General features: G+C 44.4%; 1 protein-coding gene across 1 annotated transcript in view; it reads right to left on the bottom strand.

Moving 5' to 3' along the window:
• Positions 1-146: 146 nt before the first annotated feature.
• Positions 147-25,643, bottom strand: part of sdc2 (syndecan 2) — a 29,905-nt gene continuing 4,408 nt past the window's right edge. Inside the window, exons 2-5 of the mRNA XM_028399653.1 lie at positions 5,865-5,979; positions 5,122-5,294; positions 4,142-4,259; positions 147-2,620 (exon numbers count right to left, since the gene is read on the bottom strand). Of these exons, the coding sequence (XP_028255454.1) occupies positions 2,457-2,620; positions 4,142-4,259; positions 5,122-5,294; positions 5,865-5,979 (570 nt within the window). The 3' untranslated portion in view covers positions 147-2,456. The remainder of the gene's footprint in view (positions 2,621-4,141; positions 4,260-5,121; positions 5,295-5,864; positions 5,980-25,643) is intronic.

Here is a 25,643-nt window from a genome sequence, read left to right as displayed (position 1 = left end):
TTTATCTAACTAGCACCCTGCTGTGATCACGTGATTACACTAAATGTAACGTGTTGATATATATCATATATCATATATCAAGTGTTAAAACACATATGAAGTGTGTTTACACTTGATATGTGTTAAATCAAGATGGCTGACTCCGCTTGATATTAGGCCACAATGTTTATTCAGTAGTGTTGTTTCAACTTATAGGTACAATACTGTCAGCTTTTGTAAGACTAAAAAAAAGTTACCATTACAGTCATCCATGCTCACAGAATGCCAGTCAAGTCGTTTACACCCCTCCTGTGTGTACACACCCGCACATGCTCACCATGAGCAAGCACATTCCCAAATGGTAGGCACTTCGAAGGTTTAAAACATTTGTGAATATACATTTATATATATATATATATATATTTATATATCTTTTCATATACTAATAAGCAATTGGACTCAAATGTCAGGTCTCTAATAGAGAGAGAAAAAAAAACTAAAAGAAGACAGGAAACAACATGATGTGGCCATGATGGAGGGGTGGGGGGGTGGGAGCTGAAATACTGTGAGTCTTTGGGTTTTTCAGTATAGTTCAGTACCTTTAGGTCCTATGACAACGAAAGGACGAGAGAGATTGAGAGAGAGATAATGACAAAGACGTGGACTGGAAGAAGAGGAGGGGTGGAAGGGTGTAGGGACCAACAGCTGCATGTGGGTGGTGTTAGGAGTTTAGACGATGTGACCGCATCTATTTATCTACTTCACATTACTGTACAGCTGAAAAAAAAAAAGGCAACTTCACAAACCTGCCGGACGAAACGTGTCAGAGCAGACGTAACGTCGTGGGAACGATGAGAGAGACGGGAACTGGCCTGTGGATGTGACCGTGAACTTTCACTTCATGTAGCTACATGTGCAGCAGCCACTGTGTTGCATGTGCATCACTTAAAGGGACAGTCTACCTCAGAACGGTGCTGGATGTAAACATGAACTGCACCCTCCTCCTCCTCCTCTTCCTCCTCCTCCTCCTGCTGTGCCATCTGAATGAGATGGATGCCTGTATGACTGTTTTGGGGTGAACTGTCCCCTTTAAAGTAGTTTCGGGGTGCATAATGGCATCAGAACAAACCCCCCCGGGTGGGTTTTAACCCTCGCCTCTCAACAAAAACTCACCATAAAGAATGAAAAATAGCCCTCGACTGAGGCATCTGGTCAAGGACTGCTCAGGTAACACTGGAGGCTTTTTCTACGATTTCTGTGCAGCCACAGTTACTCTGAGGGAAACTAGGGAAATCTGCCGTGTGCCGCAGAGGTGTGTGTGATGCATGTAGGGTGGGGGGGGGGGGGGGGGGGGGGGGGCGCGGAATTAGGCCTGGCTCTGTGTGTTTGTGTCCGAGCAGTAGCCGGCCTTCACTTAGCAGATCTTTGGGCCTTAAAGCATCCCCGCGGGGACACCGACGATGACAGCGGGCCCACAGTTGAGGAGGAAGTCTGACAGCTCCTCCGGCTGTACTCCAACGGGATTAAAGAGGTGGGGGGGGCGGGGAGAGAGAGGGAGATGGGAGGTGTAACAAAGTTGGGGTGCAGTCAGTAAACATAAGGGACACATCGAGGATGAAGAGGAGGAGGAGGAGGAGGGAAACAGTCCATGCACACACACACACATACAAAGCTGCACCACAGCAGTGGAAACTGTGCAACGAGAGAAGAGAAAGCGTTTTAAATCGAGCCGGACATGAAAGAGCAGCGATGCTGCAACGCTCTCCAGCCCTGACTGACTGACTGACTGACTTCTTTCTGTTAAAGACTGGTTCCTGCGCACGAAAATAAAACAGTCAGAGAGAGAAAGGCTACACCGAGAAGAGAGCGAACAAACAAATAAACAAACATCATGAAACGCTAAAAAAAACAAAAAACAAAGCTGTGAGAGCAAATAATAAACATCGTAACCTGAAGGACATGTACACTGACTGTAACAGCGTTAATATGAAGAGCTTCATCCAAACTACAAAGGCAACTTTAAACATCAGAGAAAAGATAAATTAACGTAATACACCTTTAGATCGACATCAGACATGCTAGGACAAAATAAAAAGATCAATGAAAGAAGGTTTGATACAGAATTATTATATTCAATTATTTCCACTTTACACAGAACACACTGCTACAGTTAGAAGTAGCTCCTCACCGCCTCAGATCCTGTGCTCACTATCTCAGCCTGTTTCAAATCATACACTAAATGTTGACTCAGATTCGCCGTACGATGAGAAACGCTCGCTTTCATTAAAAAAAAGAAGAAAGAAAAGGTCTTAATTACAATACTCTACGCAAAGCTTTCCTTTAAGCTATTTATCGACTTTGCCGCTTGAACAGGTTCGATGTTGTTGTCGTCGTTGTTGTTGTTGTTGTTGTTGCTGTCGCTGCCGACAGTCGCTCAAGAATTGGCGCTCACTGGTGACGGGAGAGGGGCGGGACTTTTATGCATAGAACTCCTTGGTTGGAGCCTTCTGATAGGCCGCGCCGGAGGGTTTCCTCTCTCCCAGGTCGTAGCTGCCCTCGTCCTTCTTCCTCATGCGGTAGACCAGCAGGAGGATGAGGAAGATGGCGAAGAGGAAGCCGATCACTCCGCCTGCGATAACAGCTGAGCAAGAGAGAGAGAGAGAGAGAGAGAGAGAGAGAGAGGTAGGAATATATCAGTTAAAACAGGAGACCTTTCCCTCTTACAGTGTGAAGTTGATTCTGTCAAGCACTGGAGAAAGTCAATCCAGCTAGAGTAGGACTGAATCCAGATTCAATTTAAATTCCTTTAAACTGGATACGTTCAGACCTTTTTTCAAATCTGGCTATCACACATGTGTCTGCACTCAATCCAGCTTAACCCGGCTTGTTTGTTGTCCTCCAAACCGCTAGGTGGCGCCTCATAATATACAGACCCCGTTCAGGCCACGGTATCACCGCGTATGTGCATGTGTGCGTTTTTTTGTCCTGTGTCGCTCGTTCTTTTATTTTTTTGCTTCAAAAAGCAGTTTATTCCTTTGTAACCCTGTCGAAAAAGAACTCGGGGCAAAGCTGTCGTAGTTCGACGGTTGTTTACACGCGGCTTTTGTACGCGAACCAGACACTGTCCCCGTAAACCGGAAGTATCGCGTCGCTAGCAGGACTCGCATTCAGACCTGAGCCACACAAAATGTACAAAAATGACCTCTATCAGAAAAACTGTAAGCCGCCATCTTTGTTTTGACACAGGGCACTGATTATGAACAGAAACCCTGGGAGCGTCTCTGTGGAGGACGTGCTGTGCTGTGAACCTGTGGGCTGACAGGATGAAATCCACCCACGCTGAACCCCCCCCCCCCTTTCAATTACGTCTATATGAGGTTCTTTATAGCTTCTTAATCTGTTTAGAGCCTCTCCCGGTGCTACAATCAGCCCTCTGCACCACTTCAGGTTTCCACATGTTGCCTGGCCCCACACTCCCTTCGGTAAAGATCGTGGCGCTCTCCCAACTGCTGAGCTCCGAGAGGCAGTAATGCAATGCTGGGAGAATACATGAAAATTAGATTATGTGCAATTATTTTTATAGGAGTCATATGGGAGATGAAGAGTAATGGTTATAATCTAGGGGAAGGGCGGAGGGATGGTGGATGTGCGGAGGTGGTCCAGCTTCAGAGGCCTTAGCCAAAGACTCCACACACTGTATGCTGGTAATCCTCTTTTTTTTCCAACCATAAAAAAAAAAAATGATCCGATGACTGCAGGAGAGACGCTGCCCTGCTCTGTCCTTGTTGATGTTGTTCCTGCACGCTGCCGACACCAGATGGATATCACAACAAAGTCAAAGTGAGCTGCCAATCAATGTTCGCCTCAGACGAGCGGGGGAAACGGGGACGGCATCAGAGAGGGAGCGGTGTCAGATAATTTCCTCTACATCCTCCTTTCATGTGTTCACAGCGCACTTGAAACGGCCACAATGCTGTGAACTCCACGAGGTCCCACTGAGGGATGCAGGCAGAGTTTATAACAAGTAAGAGGCTGAAGACGGAAATATGACGTAGCTCTCAAGGACGTAGCTGTTTACTGAAAACATGCAGGCCAAAATATCCATCATTGTGATGATAATTAAAGTGTGTTTGTGCGATTATACAGAGAAGATGGCACGTACCTGCCAACACTTCTGTCCTCTGGAAGAGGTTTTCAGTGCGGACCTCGATGGGCCCCTGAGGTGAGCCGGGGGCACTGGTCGTACTGGTCGTCAGGTCCTCTGTAACTGGCACCGGTGCCTGTGAGAGGAGGGAAGAAGACAATGATTACAAACTGATTATCTTTTTGTCGATATAGTTAAGATATGAAAGCTGAAACAAGCTTAATGGTCGACTTAGCAAAAAAACTGCATCGAAATGGAACCTGTCCAATGGTGGCTGGCCAGAAAAGACAATGGATCACATCCAAATTTCTCAAAAACAAAAGTGCAAATAGGCAATACAAACTGAGCCGGTGACCCCGTGTAGGTCTAGGAGAGGAAGCGATGGATCTGGGATGTGCACGTTTCCCTTACTTTTTCCAATAACACCAGAGAAGGGTGCAAAGCCAATGGAACAGAGCCAGCGCATTGGGCCAAAGGGGGCAGTGACGGAGGGAAAACAGTGGACCACAGCCAGGTAGGCTTGGCTCAGGGGGGCTGAGGCCTTGAGGACTAATCCTAAACAGATGTAGTATCTAGTACGGTACAGTAAGACTGCAACGCAGAAGTGAGATCCAGGATGGTTCCCAAATATCTGATTATGTCCGAGAGAGATCTAATCCTCCGTAATTTGCAACGGAGGCGGAAAACATTGAGAACTGACATGAGCACTTGATCTTTATCCTGAAAGCGACCCCGCAGCTCCTGGTACTGCAGGGGATTCGATGTGGGTCAGCTGAACACATGCTGCGGTACAGATTCACTCTCTGTCTCAGGCGGGATGGGTACAAATAAGACGATAAATGGCACGGACAGAACTCTTCTTTCAAATGTGAGACAATCAAAGCCACGGTTAGCTTAGCTTAGAAACAAAGGAACATATTTTTGCTAAGCTAACTGTCCCCACAGATGTAGCTCAGCGCCGCCCCCGCCCAGCGTCCCATCCACATCACACTCCTCACCTCTGTTCTGATGGGTTTCTTGGGCACGCTGTCCTGAACCTTTTCTCTAACCGTGGCCGTGTCCATCCTGGGGGTGAAATCTTTGGTGGTGTCCTGGGTGGGTTGTGCTCCTTTGGGCTCAATATAAACCATGCTGACAGTCACTGCTTCATCCACCACTTCTTCACCTCCACCTTAGAGAGAGATGGTGACAGATAAATGAGATTTTAATGCATGAGAAAATACAAGCATTAAAAAAAAGTGTATGTATTATTTACAATTTGCACTTCCCTGTAGAATACATAGTGCCAGAGCAGACTAATAGGGTACATGCACAGTATTGGAGAGGCTATTGATCACAGTCCTTGTCTCCTTTTACCTAGTATGACCTTTTCCCTATACAGTTACACAACCCCCCCTCAGAAAGAGAAGTTACTTTTGACCAGGGAATGAGCACTATAAAAGGTGCTTAAGGTAAGTAGAGCAGAGGAGCTAATAAAAAAGACATGTAAAATTTGCACAACGGCCCCACGGCAGTCTGGGTGACAGGGCAATCTTAGATTAAATCAAGTGAGAGAGACAAAGAGGCAGTGAAGAGACAAAGATGAGGGAGGGAGGGGAGGAAGAGTAGTGGCAGCGAGAGAAGAGGAAAAGAGTTTATAAGACTTACCTGTAGCCACATGAATGTCATCATGCCTCTGAGCAACTTCCTGCTGAGGCTGCGTGTGTGTCCCTAAATGTATGTGTGTGTGAAAGTGGCGTACCTGAGCCAGACCCTGAGTTGAAGTCATCATCATCTTCAGGGTAGTAACCTCCTGAGCCGGTGTCATCCAGGTACAGGTCATCAGTCTGAGAGGAAGTCTTGGCTGCTTCTGCTATCTGCACAACAGAAAGATAAGAAGATGTTGATGTGTTACTTTTCTCATTTGCAGTCCAGGTGCGGCACATCACACTCACAAAGTCTCTTATGTCAGTATTTCACACTTACATTTAAATATAAATCAATCCCTCAGACACTTTTTTTCCACTTGTTTTAATTGGCAAACATTTAAAAAAATCCTCCTAAGGAGCAACTTAAAACTCAGATCACTCGTAAAAGTTTTTGTTAAATGTGTCGTCCTGAAACGGAGGCAGCTGAGGTAAAACAGCCCAAACAACAATCAGTCTCTTGTGTCTGCCATGATGTAGGAATGAATACACCCTGTAGACACTTCCCAGCAGACGGTGAGCCTCGCAGAGATGCTATCAGCAGAACACCCGCTGGTTTACATCTGAGCTTTGATCAGACTGCAGGGAAATCAAATTTCACAAATCTAATCATCGCGACAGGCTGTCAGTACAGTTTCTACAAGATGTGACATCACAAACAGTAACTACATGTATGCTGCATGTACAAACTGTTACTTGTTACTCAGCTTCAGCAGCCGGAAGCTGATGCATTTGCAGGAATCTGGACAAACTGAGCAGCTAAAAACTAACGTCTACGACTTTTTAATGAAGCTTAAGAGAACAGGTGACTGCAGCCCCTCTCACAGCATCATTGCCTTGGCAACTGCTCTGACAAGCGGGAATGTTTGTGTCCCGCTTAAGGCACCAATTGTCTGAAAAGACCTCAGTCTAACAGAGCCTGTTTGTTTAAAAAGCTCCTCCTCTGTGGCGTGTAAGTTGAAATTTTGACCGCAAACATCATTAAACAACAGCCTGTAGATGTATGCTGGAAGTTGGTAGTCCTGCAAATACATGCAACTAGTTAGATGCTATGTTTAGTGAGTGTGTGTGACTGGACTAGCTATAAACGCATCCATGGCAACGCCTATTCAACGCCCATTCACCAATCAGTGATTGGCTACACTGGCCCTTCTATACTGATAGTGCTGCCACAGAAAATAAAGAGTACAAAAGAAAGACTCCACCATCCTCTATGTGTGTGTGTGTGTGTGTGCCCCCATTGAGCTGGTTGCTACAGTTCCAGGTCTGCTGTGGGCATGTTGTGCTGATAAAGGTTGCTGGATTGAAGGAAATAATCAATTGGCTTGGCAAGAAAGCTAAGAAAAAGAAATATTCACTCAACAACAACTAAAGGCTGTTTACCCATCTGAATACAAAGCAATGATTTCTTTAACTTCAATATGTAGTAAGTCCTGGACCTCTATGGAAAAAGCACAATTATGGCTAGAGGAGCAGAGAGAACCCCCACAAAGACAACAGTACCTCCACGTACTATAGATGTTTTTAGCCGCAGCAGAACAAGCCAAGAATTTCTGATGTGATTGTTATTAGACAGTGAGTAAATCATAACTTTATAGTTGCAATATATAGTGTAGAATTTTTTGTTTTTTTACAGAATCTTGTTTTATTTTCTTAAAGTAAAAAGTGGTTATGATGAAACTTGACATTTATTGCATTGCTTTCCTCAGGTACCTTTAGATGACATTTTCTATTTGGGTTCGATAAAATAAAGTTTGATATTAAAAAAAATAAACTTTTTTTCTGTTGCTTGTTTTGATTAATGGTATAAAAACACAAACCCTCACTGCACAGATGCTGAATCTGGCATTTTTGTTGGTTGATAAATGACTTGAATCGGAGCTATTTGCAGATTAATGTCCCAACAAACTAATATTTTAGCATTAAATGCAAGAACAGAGGTACAATCCTGCTGCATCTCAGCAATTACACTCCATATTATAATGTGAGTGTGTTCAGTAATGCTTTCAAGTCATTCTGTGTGTTTAGTTCTGAAAGAAAGGCCAGGGCGCTCTCCATAACAAAGAAGCAGGGAGTACACACAGCTAACAGCAGCGTAAAAGAGAATAAAGGGAGACAGAGGCCAGATGAACACAACAATACGTTTCTCCATCCCTGCTCTCTCAGCAGCCTCTGACTTGTGGAATAAAGGCCTTTCACCACCGTACCCCCTGATCAAAGAGAGAATTTGTTCAAAGCAACTTTATCTTAACCTCTCTTGCCTTCTTCTCCTCCAAACACCCCCCCCCCTCCCTTCCACAGCAACAGCCTGGTAAACCAATTCACCAGCCCACGGGCTCCACAGGTCTTTATGCATTGGCGATACGAGCACAATGGACCAAAAAAAGGAGGCAGGTCAAAGAGCATTAATGAGTCAGAGGCCACACACATGCATGAGTAGACGTGCTTTACAAACGTATGCAAGCGCTCATTGATTATACATAAGACACATATTAGAGGGAGCAATTGAGCATGTAAACATTACGCCACACTGACATGCATAGAAACCTGGGAAGGAATGCACAAAAGAGCCCATTAAATATGTTATGTTGAGCAATAAAGTCAGACAGATAATAATAATAATACACCTTCACCTGACTTATCAGACGAATAAGTGGGTGAATAATATGCATAATGGTGTAGAAGTTGAAGAACTAATTATAGTTTTTTTAAATCAAGGATAATTTTTTATTTGAAGCAAAGAATAAGATCACAGAGTTCACAATGTTATAGTTTCAGTTTGTTGAATGTGTTGTCTTGGACTCCAGAAGGTGGTCCACAGCAGCGACATGCCATCGTCACGGTCAAAACTGTGACCACTTCCCATGGAGGATGGAGCACCATTGGTTCCTATAACACTGTAAGGGCTGCAACTAATGACTATTTCAATAGTCGACTAGTCATCGACTGCCTTAATGACTAGTCGACTAATAGTGGACGACTTTGGACGGCTAATTTGTCGTTGATATATCCTCCTCCATGCTGCCACTTCAATGTATAAAGCTGAAGATCTTAAGCCGAAGCCCTGGGTTCATGTTTTGTTTTGTTTTTAAAGATGTGTGGGTGTGTGTGTGCTCGAAGCGCACTGCGCTGACTCTACACGGTTCTCATACGGTCTGGCACATCACCTCCTCTGCACTGACCTAGCAGACGCTCATCCTGGTTTCGAACCTGCACCAAAAGCACCAACCATCCCGCTACACCATGAGCCAGAGAATCATTATCACTAACGACCCGTCGACTACTAAATTAGTTGTCGACGAATTTTGCCGTCAACTAGTCGCTGCAGCCCTATTTCCGGGGAGCAGAAGCCAGAGCCTTCACCTTGATGCAGACCTGACTTTGTCTGGAGCTGCAGATTTGTGTTAAAGGTTCACAATCAAATCTGTGTCAAACTCAAACACACCTCTGTGAGGAAGGCGAGAAATCCTATTCAAGAGTCTTGCTACCCTTACAGAAACCTTTTTTAAAATAATTTCAGACTTCCCGGCGCACAGTCAGCTGTCTCCTCTGTAATCTTTGTGTTTCGACGGGTTGCACAAAGCTCCTGGATTAGAGCGGTTCGACTGTGCAAGCTTCACCGCGACACTGAAATCGGTACAGACCTGAGAGGAGGAAATGGTCTGCTTGACCTCGATAAACTGCGCCAACTTTATCTGACACACGGGGAGACACACAAACCAGCGAGCATGTGTTCCTGTGAGCGTACACAATACAAACATGATAAAACCGACTTTCTCTATCACTTAATAACACACACACCAAACAGCAGCAGCTCTGATAAACCTTCCGCTCTTTATCAATCCAGTGACATTTACAGGTAGTTTTCTGCTTTTAGCTCTTATCACAGTCTCTGAGCTGAACCAGACATCAATCCACTGCCAAGTAAAAGCAGAGTGGACACTGAAAACCAGTTAGGGAGACCCTTTTCTTTCTTTTAAATATAGTTTCATTGTAGCATTGCTGCTCTACTCTAAGGAGCAATTATCTGAAAAGTACTGCGGTGCTGTGGAACAGTATCAGGACAGAAAGAGTCTGAAAAATGGAGCAAATTGTGGTCGTTTAATCAAAACGTAAAAAAAGGTTTTCACTGTGTGTGTAATAATACAAGTTAGATTTCAGTTCATGATACTCAGCAATAAAAAGAATGAGCCATCCCTCAGCCATTAAAATAAAATAAAGCGTGCACAAAGAGCGGTAGAGGCTTACAGTGTTGAACACAGACAGCACTCATTTTCACCTGTCTGAGTGTCATGCTGAGCTGATAAAAAAAGGACCATGGAGCAGCAACACCAAAGCTCTGAAGTAACAGTAACAGAGGCAGATCTGAGAGGACTGACACCATAAAAAAAACAGCAAGCATCCTGTTATTCATTGGAAAATTGATACAAAAAACACAGCCACCCTTAAACAGCACTACATTATGACAGCCTTAGTCACAATGTAGTGCGACATCGTCTGGCAAGGCGGTGCACAAGCTGATCAAACACACACAGGTCTGTGCACTTCAGTGCAGAACTGTTTTCTGCCTGAACGCCCACACTGAACTTTAAAGCTATGAAGATTTGCAGCTTTTGAACAGTTCCCCTCATGACAAATAAAATTAACTCTTCACGCTTCGATCAAGCAGCAAATTCCACGGCTGCAGTTCCTGAAACGGTCACTTGAGGCTGGCTTAAAGAGCGAGTCAATCCTTTGGTGGTTACTTCTGACTAAACATTACAATCGTTATTTATTTTAGCTATAATCAGCTCTGGCATGGCATTATGGGAAATATCCAAACCTGTTCATCATTAGGGGTGTATCACCAAGCCTTGCCATACACAGAGACACACAAAGGCACACGCACACACACACACACACACGGTAAGGCTTATTTAGTCGCTTTAACAAGCAGTTCCCACATAGTCTGAGCAAGCTTACAAAGAAAAAGAGACAGAAGAACCAGCAGAGACGGCAAGCGAGAAGGAGGGCGAGCTGCCATAATGAGGTAGTAGCTGGCAATGTATGGCCTCTATTAGTTGAGAGAAGAGCTGCATCTATTGGCATCTCTGCCTCTGCTAATGAACTAATAAGCCAGCAGGAGACTCACCTGCCTGACTGTATGTCAGCGCCGCAGTTTGACCTGTAAATCCGCAGACCAAGACGAGGCAAAAACGCAGATGAGAGAGAGGCCGGAGAGTGCTGAATGAAAGAGCCAGAGTGGGGGGGAAGACGAAGTGAAAAGAGAAAGTGAGGCGAGGACCCTGTAGCCTGCAGGTTTCTCTGCTAAAAGCCCGTCAAAACCACCATGTTCATGCCTGGCAGGGCTCGAAAAAGTCTATATGTGCTTACAGTGTGTGCAATATTTGAACTCTCTCTCTCTCTTTTTGTACACAGAGGGGTTACATACGGGGAAATGGAGTCATCCTGACTGTGCCTGCGTGGGCCCCCTGACTTTCTACTGTTGACTCACCGCTCTAACTTCTAACACAACAAATATTAGCTCAGCTCCAAGTCAAAGCAGGGGGAAATACTGCTCCTCTCAAAGGAGTGCTCACACACTGCAACAACGGCGTGGCCATTAAAGCACCCATATGTGCCAGAACAGGCAGGCGCACACACACACACACACCCTTATCCAGCTCTCACATCTGAAAAGGCGTGAGACGAATACACAGACAGTCATCACAACTTCAGAGAGAAGAAAAAGTGGAAAACAAGAGCACGGGGGCCAGCAGACAGACAGCTCCTCAGATCTTCCCTCAACGGTCTGCTGACTTCTCTTCTTCTTAAATCTACAGCAGAGCTTAGACAAGAGCAGATAAGCAGCATCTCTCTGCTTTCCAAGCATTCTCACTGTATACAGTGACCCCTCTCAGTATTTAATAAGAATATACAGCATGTTAGAATCTGTGCTGTCAAATCAAAGCCTTCAGCTTCTCATGTGCATACTGAGATATCTGTACTCTGTCCTGTGAATGGATCAGTTCTCATTATCGCTGCTGGGCCATCACATATCTGCATCTGTGAGAGAAGTCAATAATATGTAAAGAGGAGGGTGTGTGTGTGTGTGTGTGTGTGAGGAAGACAGACAGAGAGAGACACAGAGATAGTGTGTTAATCTCTAATTAACAAAGTAAAGGGTGGCAGATTGGCCTTCTGGCTCTCACTTCATCTGTGTTCTGGCCTGCTGCAGATCCATACACAAGGTCAATACAGCAGCACAGGCTGGTTAGCGACAACTGCAACAACACAACCAGACTTCTTTAAAACAGGAGGCTGAGAGGTGTGAGAGGAGGAGGAGGAGGAGAAGTTATCCTGCAGGGACAGTATGGGGATGTCATTAGGAGAGACCCTTCAAATATAATTTAATGTGGTAAAGAAGACCGTCTTCCTGCTTAGCAACTCTGTGCTTGTGAAAAAAAAAGCTGCTGTCTGCATGAGACAACAAATTGGCTTCCCTGAATTGTGATGCAGCCATCACCGCAGCGAACAGCTGCTGCCTGCACTGAAGAAGCGTGAATAACGACTGGATGCCAGAGCTGTTCCAGAAAGAAAGGGGAAAAAAAGCAGGACATCCAAACATTCAATTTGTCCCACCAACACCTGCTGATGGCTGAACAAACTGCCAGCAAGACAGACAGAAAAAAAGGTCTCTGTGAGTCATGTACTGTACGTGGGTGGTGAGCATTGTTTGGAAAATGTAAATAGAAAGAAGAGGCAGTAACAGCCACCTACAGGCCTGCCAGCAAGGATGTCCAAACTGTAACTGTAAACAGGCCAAAAAAAAGGTTAGCGTGTGCGTGTGTGTGTGTGTGCCTTTGTGCTCTTTGAACCCACTCTAACTTTTTATTGCCCTCCCAGGGATCATAATAATAAGGAACTAATTGATAGTCTTTGAGCCGCAAGGCTGAGGAGAGAGAGAGGGGGGGAGTTCCTTCAGGAAGTCAACACAAATCAAACTCTCTCAGAGCCCTAAAGGTCTGGAGCTACTCCAGCTGAGTGGTGGTGGGTAACAGTCACTGTGTACATGTGTGTGGGTGGGAGAGAGAGAGAGACAGAGGAAATAAGAGAGAGAGAGAATAGTCTGGGAGTTGACATTTAGGGATTTACAGGGTTTGCACGTCTACTGCTCCTCACTTAACCACATGCTTCTACTTTTGACCTAATAACTCAAAAGTTCACATTCACAGAGACACAACACCCTACCTGTGTTATCGTGTCGACCTTTAAGTGGCTTATAGAAAGACACACGTTATACAGAAAGTCAACACAACTTTACATAACCTTCATGAAGCTGTTGTCGCCCTTTCAGAGTTCAACACTGTTCCACATCCTATGGAAAACTCATCTCACTTTCTCTCTGCCCCCGAAGGGTTAGATCACGTTGCCTCAGTAGGTGAAAGGCCCCCCCCTCCGCCTATTCCCACACCACACACACACACACATCCTGAGCACAAGCTGAGCAAGTGGGTGCGCTCGGCTCAGATTCATATCGTCTCTTATTCCAAAACAAACGACCGTCTGACATAGAGAGGAATACAGCACATTCCACAGGGCTCAAGCCCCTTCATAAGGAGGCAGGAGGAGCCAGAGGGGCTTCCAGCTCAAACTTCCAGGGGTGTCGGCAACTATATTATAGCCGAGGTTCAACACAAAGTTCACATAACAACTGTTGCCTATGCAAACAAAGATTATTCCTCTGATACCTAACACATCATCTTCTGATATGATGGCACTTCATTCCTGCACACAGGGCTGTGCAGCCATGGCTGTAGACTTTCAGCACCAGCAAATGGATGCATCTTAAATCTGACTTTATCTTACTCTAATAATAATGTGCACTTGACAGCCAGGTCTTGATGAAAACATCTGAGTATACTTTGACCTGCTAGTTACTCAGAAAACTTTGACTCCCTGCAGTTTTGTGCTGCATAGTTAGCTAGTGTGAGCTGTGTTTGACAGAAATGACAGCCTTTAAAAATGCACCATTGAAGCAGCGTTCAGCAAACAAAGCCTCCAAGATTTACACATTATATATTAAAATGCAGGTGCAAAGATGACTGCCAACCGTCTACAGTTGCATTAGGACTTTTTATGGAATTTTATGCTTCCATAAAGATTAAGTAAACGGTCTTCAGGACGATCGAAAGCAGCAAACCCTTTTAGCAAATACGGATGCGCCGCCTGAGCAGCGCAGCCTGACACCGCTCAGCAACTACACAGAAATACATGACAGATCAGCGACCTGCTACCTCACTGCACAGCCAGAACATTTCCTCCCCACAGAGAGAGTAGCAGAAACTGAAACTGGCTGCTTTTTGAGGTGGGTTTTGGTTGATGGACAGGAACTGAAATGCTGAAAGCATGTGATTTTGATAGACATGCCAGTGGTGCAGCTGTGGGGATGACAGCGCTGATCCAACTGGTGACTTTGATAAGCACCTCAATGAAGCTGCTATTATTATGTCTCAAAATAGCTCAGATTATCACACAGTTTTGCAGAGACTCTGGTGAAAATGTAGCACCATCATCAGCACAGGCTTTAACAGGATTAGCAAATGCTAATATACTATGCTAACAGGAACATTTTTTTTCGTCTTTGTGGGGGGTGCGGGGCATGTCACATGACTGATCTGGGAACATTACAACATTACAAAACAACAGTTGCTCCATTAAATTTGCTAAGAAATGTTGGTAGATTGTCAAAAGGCTGAAAAATCTAATTGCTGCCTTCAGACTCTGTATATTCCTTGAACCTGTACCATGTAAACAGCACACGTGGGTCTCTACCTACAGAGACATGCTGCTTTTGAACCAGTACCACATGCTCCTTTGTTTTTTTTCCCCTTCCTACAGACCAATCAGACACAACATGGGGCGACTATGATTTCCTCCCTCGCTGTATTACTTCCCAACAGGAAGAAAGTCAATTTCATGGTTCCTAAGAAAAACAGACACAGGCCAGACGGACCACTGCCTCACGTTGTCTCTCTCTCTCTCTCCTCTGTCTGCCTAAAGGAGTGTTTAGAGGCTAATGCAGAATATCCAAACACTCCCAAAATTGAGAGAATGAATCAAATATTAATTTCTTATCTCTCTGTGAGAGCAGCTGCAAAACATTACAGCTGAGTTACTTCATCTCAGACCACTAAATATTTCACCACTCTAATTAAAAGCTGTCTAAATTGTGTCGGGTGGCTCTCATGAGGCCCTGATCGGATTGAATGTAAACTTTAATGTAAACCTCCTCGCTGTGAAATTTCTCCCTCGGCACTTCCAGAACTCGTAAAGAACAATGTGGAGCTCATGTGGCTTCAACATGGCTGCATTTAGAGAATACCTCAGAGCTGTGGTATCCAGCCTCACGGACCGTAACTGCCTTTCTTTCTGCTTACTGCACAAGAAGGAGCTCTGCAGATTCCCACTGCCGAATCCCTCCCCTCCTCTTCCTCCCTCCTCTTCCTTTTCCTCCTCCTCATTTGCTCACACGTCCACCGGTTGGGAATTGGGGAAATTCCTCTGCTCCGTTAAATGGCTTCTGATATGCACGGGAAAGTCTAGATTCTTTGTCAACTGTGAAACTCTAGAGTCTGGGAAATGGGCTTTACCTTCCAGTCATCTCTAGTGCTGAGGAGGGATAGAGGGTGGGGGGGGGGGACAGTAAGATTTGCTGCAGCACAGCAGCTTTCTTCCCTCCAGACAGGAGAGAAATATGAAGCTTAAGAGGAAAGCCTGAGCTGAGCAGCGAGGAGACAACCAAATGTAGTGAGAGAGAGTTTTAAGTGCGTTATATAAAGCAGGTTTCATATTCTGTATCTCACAGACTACAACAACCCGAAAGGCACAGCATGGGAACAAGCTGGAGTTTCTCCCATTTAGCTGGCTTTGACAGCACAGCCCATATCAATGAACACCACATATCAAGGACTCAAAATGGAGACCAGCCATGTTCACAGATGTATGAATGACAGACACAGCAAAGTGGGTACCCTGGCGTTTACCTACATACCAACACCATACCATATAATGCACACGTTAGGTTAACTGTCGACTCTAAATTGGTTGTAGGTGTGAGCGTGAATGGTTGTTTGTCTCCCTATGATAGCGCTGTGATAGACCCACCCTCCACCCACTGACAGCTGAGATAGACTCCAGCCCACCACCCGTAGACCTGCAGTACAGGACTAACTGGGTTCAAAAAATGGGTGCATGATTAGGTCATTGCTGCTGTGAGTGTGTCAAACAAATCACACGCTTCATCCTTTAATTAACATCAACTTCCGGCTCTCATGCAACTTTTAGCCGGACTAAAAACCTCTTGTGTTTCTTTTCCTCTCATTTCTCTAAAACAAATGACTAAGCCTGCAGGACCCACTTGACCTGGGGAGAACATCAGCATCACAGCAAAACCTTATTCTCTCACAAAGGTCTGGGTGACCCCGTCTTTGTATGCTCACTCCCAGAATAACGTGGAACTTTCTCTTTACTCCCAAACAGCACAGCCTCTCACCTGCATCACATCAATTTTCAATTAGCTTCAATTTTAGCCTGCAGGTGCACAATATATACGACACCCATGGCTTTTGTCTGTGCAAGAGCAGGAAATAAATGGTTATCCTGCAAACTTATTTTGTATTCTCCACAGTCGCACTGTATACTATTAGAAAAAAACAAGTGCACAACACCCGTGCTTGCAGTTGCCTGTGTGCTGGCCGTGCTGTGTAACGCTCACCTTCCGTTGGCAGGAATGTGTGCATATACATACACCTCTATATAAATGCATGTGTGCCTGTTATCTACCTCTTCCTTGCTCCCTGGATGGCGCTTTGGTGGAGTAGCATGTGGCCCAGAACTGAAGCTCCGCTGTGTTCAGCTGCTGTCAGCTGCCAACAGACGGACACACGGACACACTCTCCTGGTTCTCTTCCTTCCTTACAGATGGTTTTGGCACCCTCTGTTAAGCATTTTCAGCTTTAGAGTGCAGGACAGAAAACAGGTCTCTCTTTATCTCTATGTGCTTTGGCTAGTTTGCTGTGAGGACAGACTGGGGGGAGGGAGGATTGTGGAGGATTATGGTCTAGTTTTGTGTCTTTTCTGCAGATGCATTGATGTTACCAAGGTGCACAGATCAAATCTGTCAAGGTGTCTGGGTATGTTTTCTTGGCACACGCTCTGATTTAGTTTTTTTTTTCCTGTCACGCTGTCTGAAATTGATAAGCAGCCAATGAAATCCAATGCAGTGGCTTTTGTCACAGCCAGCTCCGTGTCTGCCTCTTGCTGATGAGAAGTGTCCAATTATAGAAGCCAGACGCTCATGTCCTCTGACCCCCGCTGGTGGCACCCGGTGCCTCCCCGACTTTGATATATGACCACTTCCTCTTTATTTCTAGAAACGATCAGCTGTCTGAGCTGGCAGCATTATTAGGATCACTGCTGCCAAAATGATCCTTTCTACAGTCAGACTAGTCTTTGGTACAGCTTAATGACAGAATGATTCATATTCATACGTATTTAAAGTAGTTATTTGTGAATATCGGACTGACAGAAGACAGAATTATATTTTATCTGCCTTACAAACATAATCCAGTACAGGCATCAAAAGCTTCACAGGACTCCCAGCTGAGATATATCATGCTGTTTGTTATATAAATCCCTGCTGTGCATACACACACCTGTGCCACAGGCAAACACACACACTTTCAGCACGGTGCCCTACTTATAAACAGGCACATACAGTGTAAATATAAAGTGCCACATGGTCATGGTCACACAAACTGTACACTGTGCTGGTTTGACCTGTGCATTGACCCGTCTTATTACAGTGTGCACATGCACAGCCTTCTCTTCCTCTCTCTCTCTCTCTCACACACACACACTTCTTCCATCAGGTAGCCAGCGTGTCAGTCAGTGCTCTGAAAAGGGATGAATGTGGTCTTTCAAGCCGCAGCAGGCCCTGCAATATCAACCACTCCAGCGCTAACACAGGTGTTGCTTCTGCTGGACGAGTCATCTGTGAGAATATTATGCACATGCAAATATAGAAGCTACCAGTGTGTGTGTGTGTGTGTTGTCCTTGCTCTGTACTACACATTCAACATAAAGTATCAAACAAGTACAAGTATCAAAATCACCTGAGAGGCACATGGGGTCGGTCAGAGCAGTGTGTTCTGCACCATTGACTTTGTCAACAAAGCACACACACACACACACACACACGCTGCTGGAATGTGTTTTGTTTGAACCCTATCACTATAATTAGGCTCTGTGTATGTTCCATGATGTCTCTGGATGCTTTGTACTTGCACTCTTTGTTGTTTTTCAACTGCTCCAGTCTTGCCACACATAGATCATGTACACTACATGTATACACCAGCCCTCAGTCTTCCTGTTAGGCATGCACATAATGTCTAACATGGGGGGGGTGCTTAGGGTTTTAAACTCGGTGCCCTTAATCTTTGAAACAATGGCATGCACATAGTTCAAGGCACCGGAGAGGGTGGGGTGGGGGTGGGGGGGTTCAGTGTCATTAATCACTGATCATGTGCTCCAGACTTAAAGCTAAGCTAATCAACTTATCTTAAAACAATTGAGGGCAATTCACTTTCAGTGAGGTCAAACCCACAGCATAAATTTAAAACATGCCACTTCAATAACACAACCTGAAGACACACACACACACAGCCAAGTTACACAATCCACCAGTCCTTCACATCACAAAACGTCTCTCACACCTCACACACTCTGGTTTTCTGTCACTCTGTCAATAGGGTGGCATGGTTTCCATTAACTCTCCCTTTTAAGAAGAGTGTGTGTTTCACTCAGAAATGTGTGTGTGTGTGTGTGTGTTAGTGTTTGCTTGATGGATGTAGCCAGATTTAAATGTAATAAACTCCAGCTTTACTTTTAACCCACCTTAGCGTCTCCGAGTCTACATGAGTGTGTGTGTGTGTGTGTGTGTGTGTGTGTGTGTGTGTGTGTGTGTGTGTCCAAAAAGAAAGAAAACCTTCAGCTCTTCATTGCCAGATCATTAACACCAAAACATGAAAGCTCTGTGGAAGACTGCAGGGCCCCATGTCCTCCTCACCACATAAACTACAACAGATCTAAACGCTGGATCGTCAAGAGTAAAGAAATAAAATAAAAATAACGGAGATAGTTAAATAAGATCTATTTTAGTATTATTGAATTATTTTCAGGCTTCAATCTGGTTTATCAGTTTACTTGACACCTTTATTACAAGTGTACCTTCGAAGCATTTTAGATGACAAGAAGGAACATTTGAGTAGCAGACTGGAATTAAATACACCTCATTTTCCGTTGCTGTTTACACTTATGGCTGTTTATGCACTTATGAGCATTCAGGAATGAAATGATGATGCACCACATTCCTTGGGATGCCAATCTCCCATTGCTGCCAGCTCTGACAAATAGGCCTTTATCACCTGAGATGAAAGCCAGAGTCGGTGTGCGGCACAGATGGGGCAGAGGCATGTGAGGAGGATGAGGGGAGGAAGAGGGAGGAGAACTGTTTTGCCGCTTTGTTGGCTGATCTGGTTCAATCCTTGCGGTGCAGCGATTGAATTCCCATCCAAGCCTTTTCCTTAAGAGGATTTGGACTCGAGGGAGTCGGCAGGCCACAGGACTACAGTGTGAGGAGTGTAAACCACTGATGGGATGATGGAGGAGAAAGGCATGGGTGCAGGAGGTGAGGAGGAAGAGGAGGAGGAGAGGATAGATTGGGAAATTGCAGAAAAGTAAATAAGAATCAGGATTTAAAGAGAAAAAAAAAAAAAAACACGGTCAAGGACAAATTCTGCAACCCACACCTGTTATCACTGCCAGCAGGAGCAAACGTTCAAAGACAGGAAGTAAACAAAAGATGGCGCCCACATTAAAGAAAGAAAAGGTGAAAGAAAATGGGGACAGTGAAGTTTTAAGGATAAACAGAAGGCAAATGTAGGATGAGATGATAGCAGGGGAGTGGCAGGTGGTGATCTCTGATCCCATTATCTGAGCTAATCCTGAGCAGCAGTCAGCGTGTTTGCACGCCGTGTGTGTAGCTGCTGTTGTAACCAGTGATGGTGTGACACTAACAGAAGCATCAGGCCTGTCTGGCCACCAGTAACCAGGTTTAAGGAGAAATAGGAAAGTTTCACTGCAGGGGGTGAGGTTAATTACTACATGAGCTACAGTGAAGAGCAATGATTTAACGCTTAAAGCAATTACATGACATGACCTACAAAGACAGGCCTTTATCTTGACTATTGTTTGCCGCTTGTGTCTGCTTATGCTCCATCTCGCCAGCTCTCACCCTGCCAGATGAAATACCGCACATTTCAGCTAGAGTCCACAAAATAATAAAAAACTCAAGTGCAAACTCTTCAGAGCTTGAGAAACAGCAGGTACAGCCATGATTAGGTGAGTGTGACGTCGGTGGCAGCCTTCAGCACAAATCCAAGAGCCCTGCCAAGAGTTTTCATTCAATATGCTACACACTGTACGAATCCGGCCCAACAACAATGACAGAAAACACGTTAGAAAACGTGAAAAAACAACATCAGTGATGACCAGCAGTGGGTCTGGGTCACCACCATCTTGTTTCTTACACATAACTGTACAATTTACATCTGCACAATAAATGCACTATAATCTGTCTGTGAGTGTGACCTACATGCACAGACAGCTTTCATTAATGACGTCTTATTCCTCAGGTTTAAGGAGGATTTTAGAGGTGATAAATAGTGTTGTCTCCATAGTCATTTATTTTGAAAGTAAATGGCCTTCTTAACCATGTTGGCCTTTAGAAATGTAGACTCAGATACATTTTTAAGAGTTTGAATGGACTCAGATGAATGTTTTAAAGTTGGAAATGGAGTTTTGAAACCTAAACTGCAGAGGTATTCTATCATTAGGCGAGATGAGAAGAGCTTCCCTGGCAGGATATTTCTCACCAAGATGGAAAAAAGGTGGCGCACGGTGGGCTCCAGTACAAACAGTGACTACATCCAACGTGGGCTCAGTGTGACTCATGTAATTGCACATTAATGACACTGTCTAATTACATGTGGATGAGCTTAGCTTGTGTGCCAGACTCTGCTGTTGTTTCTCTACACTCTCCATCAATGCAAAAAAAACTTTGACAAACAAATGAGTTCCTTTCACTGGACAACCTGGGAAATGGGATGCAGGGTTAAATCCTGCCAACGCTGAACTCCTGAGGGCTGACTGCTGCACCTACAAACCTGCTGAACCCTGCAAATCCACCACGAGCGGCTTAAACGACACCAAAACTGACTTATTTTACCAGCTCCTCAGATGCCAGGCACAGCATGGAAGGCATGCAGCGATAAGACACAGACAGATACCTGCGTGGATTAACAGGGCCTGAGAGTCACCTGAGGTGCAGCTGGCACATGCTAAAGATTAGCCTGCTGTGGCTTTGAGACCTCTTAGTGATGTGGTCCAAACGAAATCAAACTTGGGCCTGCATGTACCGACACACAGGTTGACATCAGACCAAGGCAGTAAGCAGCCGGGGAGAACTGCAGCACTTTCTGCGTGTCATAAATCTACATTTTTTCTAATGATTTTCAGAAATAACATCAAAAGAGGAAGCCATTGTGTCAGACTGCACATCTGCGTGTCTCTGCTCGCATGAGTGATGTTTGACGGGAACACCGGCAGTGCCATTCGTTTCCTCGTCGAAAACAAAGCTCTCCACAACAAAAAGCAAAATGGCCTCTTGTTTTACATATGCAGACCAGCTGCTGGATGCTGGATGCATTCTTCTCCTATCAGGCGAGCTGAAAAAGTTCTTAGTAAACAACTCTCCGGCATGATTTCCTCCAGGGTGCATTACATGTTGCAGTTCTCCTTTGATTAGACTCTGCTGCATGATGTTTTATATTCCGTTGAAGTAAAGTTACGACCACATTCCGCTCTTAAACATATTGTCTGGGGGATATTTGTGTGACTGTTTAAATGTGGGCTCTTTTTTTCATATTTGGAGATGATAGAGTAAAATTCTAATTGATCTTCAAACCTATGTAAATAATTGAATTCAGGCAAACAAAATAGGCCCAGTGCTGCCTTTTCAATCTTTAACGACTCTGTGAAACATTAAGCTGAAACTCTGAGAGAGTGCCAGTTTATTAGGATGTAATGTGTCTTGTGCTCCGTCCTTTTGAATGCAGGATAGAAAACTCCTGCAGCTAAAAATGGCTTTTACTGCGTCTGCCAAACCTCTCTGCTCTCTGCGCTCACTACCCGACCTTTCCCAAAAATTTCCCTGTGCTGTAATTCGGCAGGAATGTGTGCGAGTGTGTGTGGTTTCTTCCTTTCCTGAAAAGGTCCCGAGACAACAAAAGATGCTGGCTGAGTGGTGCTCCACCCTGCGCTCAAGGTTTTACCTCCAGACCAGACCAGACCAGACCAATGGTCTGAGGATGTGGGGGGGTCTCAAAAGCTCTTAGGGGGAACCTTTGAAAACAATAAGGCATGAAGCAGTAACTGATGGTATGTCACAGAGAAACATTAAAGACTAATCTCTCAAGTAAAAACAGACAAAGGTATGCTGTGAAAGCTAGGGGGGGAAGAGGTTGTTGTGGTACCATCCCACGCTGAAGAGCAGCTACTATCAAAAACCCCACCGGGTAGCAGATGTTTCACACAAATTTCCTCACAGCAGGGCTTAAAAGAAAAGTTGTCATAAGTTCTTTTGCGGTCACAGAGTCACACACAGCGAACCACACTAAACAAAAGCAGAGGCTCATCATCTTCAAAAAGCATTCTTCAATATATGGATGTAGTGCACGTGTAGGCAGCACCACACAGATGTGGTGTGGAGGACAGGAGTGTTCATCAGACACACATTATAAAAACGGGATGCCACACTGTCATATCATACAGCGTACTTCCAAATCAAAGCGGTTCCTTCAGCATAACGCTGCCCGACAGGACTGTTTTCTTAAGACTTCTCACACCTGACAAAAATACCTCTGGAGCCAAAGCAGACGTTACACTGTACTTGTTTTCACAGGCTGTCTCTGTGACTCATGAACTAATTTTGATGTAAAAAAAAAAAAACAAAAAAACTGTGGAATTCCCCTTTAAGTTAAAAGCTGGTTTCAACGCTGTCACAGAAACTTTTTGTCATTGGCAGCGACTCCATCTTGATCATTTGCTAATTGTGTTGGTCTCATGTGGAATTGATCACATTCATCTATCGTCAGATTAACTAAGTTGATGTTGTTAAAGCCAGCCTGGTGATTCCTGAGCCCCTGGAGAGCCCTCCTCCTCTTTATAACCACTACTTCATTAACTGAAACCTCTTCAGAGGCACTGTTGGGAAACCAGGAGACACCGTTCAGCCCAGTCTGGAGGGTAACGACGGTCATACAGCCGCTCCACTCAGCCAGCCAATCACTTGATGAAACAAATTATCACCATCATAGTCATCATATTTTGCCCCCTGCCTGCCCGCCTCCATTATACCATGAAAACTGGTTTAAATGTGGCATGGAGACGATGCGGATTATAAAGGAAAATGTGACCTTCAGAGGAGGATGTGTGGAAAGCTGGTTCATGTGTCTACAGGTTTTCATTCACAAAGTCTGCAGTCAGCTATGTTAAAATAGGGTCCTGGTAGAGGGAGTCAGAGGGTCAGCCGTGTACCTGACCGCCAGCGTGACACATTCTACAGTCAGTCTGTGTTTGTTTAGAGAACATTTTCCACTCATCATCGACGGGGGCCGTGTGGTCGCCGTGTAAACGAAGAGCTCGGGCAGCGATATTTGCATTTAAAAAAAAAAAAAAAAAAAAAAAAAAAAAAAATCAAAATGGTTTCCATCTGACACACGGTTTCACTGGACTAAAGCCTCTCTGTGCTGAATAATCAACCCAATCCCTGGCTGTATTGGAGGCCTGAATGCCGGGCAGCTGAATGCGGCGAGGTGCTCCTCTGAAAGGGTTTTACAGTTGGCGATGAGAACACAGATGGCTGTTAACAGAATGCATTAGTAAAGATTAACTCGCCTGGTAGAATCGCCACATTAGTGCCTCTGATCATGTTAACAAGCAGAGTAGGAGAGGCAGACAGTGAGCGGCATGTTTATGCCAGGAATGAATATTTTAAAGTATTGACAATAACGGTGCAGGCAAGTCTTTTCCTTCTAATAGCTTTCACATGTTTTATCCAGGCAAGTCATGCATGCTGCACGTTATTCACTTTCCATTCCTGTACAACAAATAGAGAGCTTTTAGCCTAAAAAAGTGAGTGGTGTGAAAATGTCGTCCTTCATTTGAGCTCAGACATTTGTCTTAACATACTTTCCCCCCTTTTTTTAACCACCGTTAGCTCATTCGGTCTTACAGTGTGAGTCACTGTCTGGACTGGTTGGATGATGTGGTCACGGTTTAAACTTTTTTTTTTTTTTAAGCCTGGGATTTCAGCCACACACACACACACACACACACACACACACACACACACACACACACAGGATACAGATCTTCACATCACAATCCCTCCAAATCAGAATGAAGCAAACAATCAGTGACTCCAAGATTAAAAACAAGTTTTTTTGTGCCATGGATACGGAACGCTGGAGACAGATGCACATTTTTATGACTATGGAAAAGAAGCTTATTATTAAATTGCAGGTTATGCGCTCAGAAGGAAATTATTGCAAGCTGGAAGCATTTAGTGAAAAAGAGACTTCCCACATGGAGACGGGAGAGGAAATCATTTTTGTGATCATTTACACGACTATGAATATTCATGAGCAGTTAATTGGAGCATTTAAAGTCACAACTTTTCACCAAATTGAGATTGAGGTTAAAACACCAGCTTGAATTTACAGGGGGAAAAAAAAAGGTGCCAGAAGTTCACTCATAAATTCCTGTCTGCAGCTCATCAGCTCACCTTTGGAATCTCCGCTCGAAGTTAATATTATGATTTACATGCTTACTTGTTTTGAGTCGATGTTAAGAGAAAATAATGGAAACACCAGGCATCTTTTTTTTTTTACTCTGGAGAAAAGCCAGCGCAGATATCACTTTGGTGCCTTTTAGAGACGATAAAGCTCGCTCGTAAATATGAGTGAGCGCAGATGTGTTAAATGTGCCGTGCTGTTTTCCGCAGCAATCTTTAGGAGTAAGATGGGGAGTGGAAAAAACCTTCTAGCTGACGTCATGGCCTTATAGCCTATATATACATATATATAGATATATATATATATATATCTATATATATATCCACAGTTTTTTAGTGCACAGATGGAACGCATTTATCCCTCACATCATTGTCTATGCAGCAGAACAAAGTCAACCAAGAAGCACATCATTCTTTAACAAGCCAGCCATTAAAACCTGAACCGACCGCAATCAATACTTATGACATTTAATACAGCTTTTAAAGGAAAATGCTTATGTTAGTTATAGGGTAATGTCAGAATCTTTGATTTACACTAACAGGAATACGATAATGTGTGTGATTCTTATGTGATCCGACTTCAACGGAGTCTATAATGTACATCAAACAGCACAGAGAGAGGAAGTATTACGTTCAACTAAGAGCAGCGCTCCGACAGGCTTCAACAGCAACCCTGGCCACATGATGTAAACAGTCCTTGTTTCAGTGTCCAAGAGCATAAAGAGAGGCCGCTCAGTGTATCAGTGTGTTTCTTCTCCTGGTAAAAGCTGTTTCTGTCCACCAGCACAGTGAAGCCTGCTACAAGACATCATCTGTGTTCATATAAAAACAGAACAAACTTCAAACTGTCATTGTAACAGCAGTGTGGTAGTGGTGTGCT

Source organism: Parambassis ranga, chromosome 2, assembly GCF_900634625.1.
Source record: "Parambassis ranga chromosome 2, fParRan2.1, whole genome shotgun sequence".
NCBI lineage: Eukaryota > Metazoa > Chordata > Actinopteri > Ambassidae > Parambassis > Parambassis ranga.
Note: the sequence above shows the minus strand (reverse complement) of the source record. Positions and strands in the feature narration are given on the sequence as shown.